The following is a 6253-nucleotide window of genomic DNA, read 5'->3' as shown; positions in this document are numbered from 1 at the left end:
AATAATCGAATTTTAAATGTTGATAACATGTTTCGTTTTCACAACACTAAGATTAAGTGCTTGTAAATTGTATTTCTTTTTAAAAGAATTACATGTTTTGCAACATTGTACAGCACCATGACTGATGACCTGTTAGTGTCTGAACTAAAGAACAAAGAAAAAGCAGCAAATGCGAAAAAAACACTATTATTCAAATAATAAACTATAAAGAAACATAAATATTAAACAAAATATAACAAAGGAAATAAGTTTAATAATTAAAGAAATTTTATTAAAATAAATAAAAATATTAAACAAAAAAATGAAAGAAAATATATAAAAACTAAAATAAATTAAATCATAAATAATGATAGTGCAAGATACAAATCGTTTGCAATACATCTATTTCAGTTTATCGGCTGCTATAGCAAGTGCTTTATTAATATTAACCTATATCTCTTTAATAACGGAGGCAGTAAGTTATAGTTTAATTTTAAGTTTAATATTATATAGTTTGGAAGGAAAACTTTATTTGTCTTAATTTCTATTATAATTTTTTTTTACTTTGCAGAATGAAAAACTACGAGATGATATTAAAACCACTCAATTATCTATGACATTGATAAAACCGATGTCCACAGCTTGGAACTATAATAACACATGGCGTACCATTGGTCATGCCTCCATGAAGCATAAAATCTATTCAGCCTACTTTGATAAACGTACTGAAATTATAGGTAATTTGTATTAATATATAAATATCTTTTATTTAAACGGTTCTAGAACGAAAGTTATGATATTTAAATATATTTTGATTCAAAACTTTTTATCAGTTCTTAAATGTTGGACCCTTGCCACTAAACAATTTTAGATGATCTACATTTTTGTCCTTCTTGTAAGGTCAACTTTCGAATATTCGAAATTGCAAATAAAAGTCGGAAAAATTACAATTTCGATATTAAACTTTCAACTTTACTACTTTGGACCGAATCGTGATATATCCCTTTTCTTTCAACCACAAACCCTACATTCTGAATTGTGTTATTTGGTCGACGAAGAACTTTTGTCGGATTCAAACCCGACTATCTAATGAGAAAAAGGTCGAATAATCGATTTTGTAGAAAAAAGTCGAAACCGAACCCTACTATAAAGAGTTGAGTCCAAAAGTGGAAAAGTTGACAAAAATTCGACGACTTTAACAAAATCGTAAAGTCAACTTTTTGGATCAGCCAGACGATAACTGTCATAAATAAAAACCGATATTGAAAACGTTAAAAAACGATCAAATGAAATTTTGAACAGTAGGTCATTAATAAAGTAACTAATCTATAGATATCTCTGACGTATTTTGATTGCATTTCTTTTACATTGCGGCAGGTCTACAGTTTAGCGCCTATCTTGCTTTAAACTGATAAGTATACAGATTTATTAAAGTCAAACGTTTTAGAATCTTATAAGGTCCCATTTTCTATAACAAATAAACCCTATCAACGAAACACATGTACTTAATAACTAGGGCCTCTTGTTAAGCCTCTATCATACTTTCGACAAGCAGACCAACAGACCGACTTACTTAAACGAAACTACAAATTAGGGTTCTTTGATTGAAACGAAAAGTAGACTTTTCGACTTTTTGCATTTAGGTAAAAGTCGACTTTTCGACTTTTTGCATTTAGTTAAAAGTCGACTTTTCAACTTTTTTGCATTTTATGCGAAGTCAATTTTTCGACTTTTTTCAGTTAGTTAAAAGTAGACTTTTAGTATTTTGTAAATAGTCGACTTTTCGACTTTTGGATTATTTTTGACTTTTTTCGACTTTCCGACATTTTTCGCTTTTCGACTTTTGACTATTTTCGACTGTTTGACTAATTTGTCTTTTTTCGACTTATCGACTATTTTAGACTTTTCGACTTTTTCCGACATTTTTCGACTACTTTTGACTGTTTCCGACTTTTGAACTTTTTTTTGCCTTTTTTCGATTTTTCGACTATTTTTTACTTTTTAGGACTTTTCGACTATTTTCGACTTTTTGACTATTTTCGACTTTTTGACTATTTTCGACTTTTTCCGACTTTTTGACTATTTTCGACTTTTTCGGACTTTTTGATTATTTTTGACTTTTTTCCACTTTTCGACTATTTTCGGCTTTTATTTCCAAAGTCGACTTTTCGACTTTTTCACGGTCGATAGTCGAGTTATCGACATTTTTGGAACAAAATAGTCGAGTTTGACTTTTCGACTTTTTTCGGCAAAAAGTTGATTGTTCGATTATTCGAAATTCGATTTATAGAACCCTACTGCAAATAACAATTATAAACAAATCGATCTCTCTTTTCTTTCAGCCCATCCTAGTAAAAATAACCTTATAGCCATTGGTGCCATAAGAGTGTTTGCCGTACTTCCATTAAAATTTAAAGAAGATATAAGCTGTATTTTAAGGTTGTTTGTGTTTCAAATTAATACGTATAAAACAATAATGCTAACATTTTAAAATATTGTAAGAATTTCGTACATATTAAAAAAAACAACAAAACAATTTTTAAATAAAACCCCCCTTAAAAATATTTATCAAACTTCACTTTACAGATCAGAGGATTATATACTAAGCGAAGTTAAAGCTGAAGAAGTGAAAGCTTTACGAGAACATCATGATCAAAAATATGCTGCATTTACCATAGTCTGTCCATTATACAAACAACATGTTGCCAATTCAAAGGTTTATCTTCCTCAGGCAGTGGCCATACAATATAAAAGCAATAGTTTAAGTCACATAAGTCCTACTTTTATATCCATAAGGTGGGTTACTGAAAATCTCTATTAATAATATAACATTAATTAAATTATTTTAAATTTTCTAGTTATCCCCGTGACATGGACCAACTATTTGCCCAGTCAAAGCCAGCCATATCCGTTTGTGTGGGTCCCCTACAAAGCAACTACAGCGACGTACTGCGTATTGTAGAATTTGTAGAGTTGTATCGTATAATGGGTGCTACACATTTTTATTTCTACAATCTGGATTGTACACCAGATGTTCAGCGTGTCTTAACGTATTATCGCAATAAAGGTTTAGCGGATATTTTAGATTGGAATTTAAGAGATCACATAGACGATTTACATTATAGCGGTATAGTGGCCCAATATAATGATTGTGTTTATAGAGCAAATGTAGTGGATAATTATCGTTATGCCGCCATTGTGGATTTCGATGAAATTCTAATGCCTCTTAAGCATAATTCTCTATTTCACTTTTTATTACAATGCGATGAGGGTCTTACGTCCGCGTTTATATTTCGTAATGTATTTTTCTTTAAGAAGGACAGCGATGATCGATTTAGTGTACCGGAGAAGACCATAAATCGTGGGTTGTATACACAAACTAAAGTTAGAAGAAATCTAGAAATTCTACCCGCCTATACACGCAGTAAATGTATTGTGAATACTCGTGCCATTGTTGAGATGGGCAACCATAAGGTATGGCGTGCAGCTCCCGGCTATGCGGATAATGTGTTGCATCCAACAGTGGGTTTGCTGTTTCACTATCGTGACAAATGTTTGAATTGTAAAGCAGTTTTATCATTGGATTATACAGCACGAAAATATGGTTCACTTATATGGGATCGAGTGGATGATGTGTGTTTGAATGTGTTTTTGAATCTCAAAGGAGTTTGTCCATCGAATTAGTAGTTAAGTTAAGGTTTTGAATTTTAATAAAAATTGTGTTTTTTTTAAGTTGTTACTTCGTTTGATTTATAATGATATTCTATATATATAGATCGATAGATAGATAGATAGATAGATAGATAGATAGATAGATAGATAGATAGATAGATAGATAAATAGATAGATCGATATATAGATAGATAAATAGATAGATAAATAGATAGATAGATAGATAGATAGATAGATAGATAGATAGATAGATAGATAGATAGATAGATAGATAGATAGATAGATAGATAGGAAAAAATTTGTTTTGCAACAAATTGTTGCAATCGAAATTAAGCTTCTCTGTACAATTAAATTCTCTTCATTTAACTTCAATAACATTTCAAAATAGTTTTGAAATTTAATGAACAATTTGTACATTAAACTCAAACGCATTTAAATCTCATAAAAAAGATAAAATTCTTGAAATTTGACATTAGCTTCAACACATGGTTTGGATGTCAACATTTCACAAACAAAATCTCTTAGAAATACGCCTCCTAAATCAACAATAATTCTGGTTTAGTTTCGTGGTCAATCGAGTTCAAAGCAGACGTTAAATTTTATTCTGAAAATAATTAAGAAATCACTTTAAAATGTTAAAATTTTGTAGTTTAACTAGAAGAAAGACAAAAGCAAAAGATTCGAATGAATTTTTAAGACAAAGATCTTTGGATAATGACAGTTTAAAGGATTTGATCAAGCAAAGAAAACCCATTATATTGGCTTTAAGCAGGTAAATTTTTTGTTAATTTAAAAAGGCGGGAAAAAATGTATGATAAATAAAAATGTTTTAAATTTTTTTTAGTAATTTAACCAAGGATTCAGTGCAACAATTATATGGGGACTCCGAGCAACAAGTAAAGGATTATAAAGATGTGGAACTTAAAATTGTCGAAGAAGGTAAGATAATGTTGTTGTTTAAGTTTTATGTTTCAAAATTTCAATGTTTTGTATTTGAAACAAGGTTTTTTTTATTGTTTTGGTTTTATAATTTTTTTTAAATGACAAATATTTAGCGACCAATTTCAATATCAGACACAACATTGTTGTCAATTTGTTTTGCTAATATTATGTCAAACGAATTTGCCAAAAGTGTATGAATTACAATTTGCTTAAAAAACAGAGGCGGGTTTATCAGAAAAAATTAAGAAGGAGTTTATATAATTGAGATACAACAAGACCACTAAAGTTTTGGAACAGCTAACGATAGAATTGTTAAACTAGGTCAAACGATTGTAAATGGTAAATATAACAACTCTTCTAAATCTCCAAAGAATCAACCAAGTAACTAGTTCTTTGTCATTTTTAATGGGATTTTAAAAACTACAACTGAATTGATTTTATTTCTAAGAATTGGTAAACATACCTCCCCTTTGAGACCCCACCACCATCTGAACCCTTGCAATTAATTTTACATGTATTTAGGTTTTTACTTCGTTAACTTTTAATAAACAATTTAAACATTCATGCGATCAATGCAATAACCGAAAAAAAAACTAACATACACCCACCCCAATTTGTCAATAAAACATTCCCTCCACTATCTCTTAAGTCAAGCACACAGCCAGCCAGACAGCCTGCCTGTCATTTATTCAGTCATTCCCTCTTTACACACATATGTATTTATTGTCGATTTGTATGAGCAAAATAAATAGTTTGGTGAATGTCTGTCTGCTTATCGTCAATGGGTCGGTCGGTATGTGACCATTGAGACAGAACGAGTGCTTTGCATTTAAATGAGTTAGAGTAAAATGATATAGCGAAATGAAAACTTTTGTAGCGGCAATAGTTGTAGTAGTGTAATGGCATTTTAGTGGAATACACTACTCGTAAGTAAATATTGTTGAGTTTGGTGGTGCGCTCTATACAAATTATCATTGACAATGAAATGGGGGAAAAATAACAGCAACAGTCAGCCTCAACGCTGCTGCTGCAGCAGCAACAATAACTATCGGATCTGCGGTTCGTGTCTTCCGACTGACCTAAAGTTAATTATTTAAAAGTAGTGTTGCTAATGCATTAAAAATATGATAGATTTTGAAATAAGCGGGTTTATTTTTTGTAAAATTTAAGAATATTTGTAATTTTGTTCTTGTTCAGTTCTAGTTTAGTTCTAGTTCAGTTCTAGTTCAGTTTTAGTTCAGTTCTAATTCAGTTCTAGTTCACTTCTAGATCAGTTCAGTTCAAGTTCAGTTATAGTTTAGTTCTAGTTCAGTTCTAGTTCAGTTCTAGTTCAGTTCTAGTTCAGTTCTAGTTCAGTTCTAGTTCAGTTCTAGTTCAGTTCTAGTTCAGTTCTAGTTCAGTTCTAGTTCAGTTCTAATTCAGTTCTAGTTCAGTTCTAATTCAGTTCAGTTCTAGTTCAGTTCTAGTTCAGTTATAGTTTAGTTCAATTCTAGTTCTAGTTCAGTTCCAGTTCAGTTTTAGTTTAGTTCTATTTCAGTTCCAATTCAGTTACAGTTCAGTTCTAGTTTAGTTCTAGTTCAGTTCTAGTTCTGTTCTAGTTTTGTTCTAGTTCTGTTCTAGTTCTGTTCTAGTTCTGTTCTAGTTCTGTTCTAGTTCTGTT

At 30.6% G+C, this 6253-nt stretch overlaps 2 protein-coding genes across 2 annotated transcripts in view; both read left to right on the top strand.

The window, feature by feature from the left end:
* LOC111691247 lies at positions 1–3711 on the top strand. Its single transcript, XM_023453906.2, has 5 exons — positions 1–454; positions 551–716; positions 2322–2418; positions 2566–2775; positions 2838–3711. Exons 1-5 carry the CDS (start codon positions 347–349, stop codon positions 3661–3663), a joined length of 1407 nt encoding a protein of 468 aa, XP_023309674.2. The 5' UTR covers positions 1–346; the 3' UTR covers positions 3664–3711.
* A 537-nt stretch (positions 3712–4248) lies between these two features.
* Positions 4249–6253, top strand: part of LOC111691266 (sorbin and SH3 domain-containing protein 1) — a 76884-nt gene continuing 74879 nt past the window's right edge. Inside the window, exons 1-2 of the mRNA XM_046954524.1 lie at positions 4249–4423; positions 4496–4590. Coding sequence (XP_046810480.1) covers positions 4284–4423; positions 4496–4590 — 235 coding nt within the window. The 5' untranslated portion in view covers positions 4249–4283. The remainder of the gene's footprint in view (positions 4424–4495; positions 4591–6253) is intronic.

This window comes from Lucilia cuprina, chromosome 6 (genome assembly GCF_022045245.1).
Source record: "Lucilia cuprina isolate Lc7/37 chromosome 6, ASM2204524v1, whole genome shotgun sequence".
In the NCBI taxonomy this organism is placed as follows: Eukaryota; Metazoa; Arthropoda; class Insecta; order Diptera; family Calliphoridae; genus Lucilia; species Lucilia cuprina.
The sequence above is the reverse complement of the archived record's forward strand: the minus strand, read 5'-3'. Positions and strand labels throughout refer to the sequence as shown.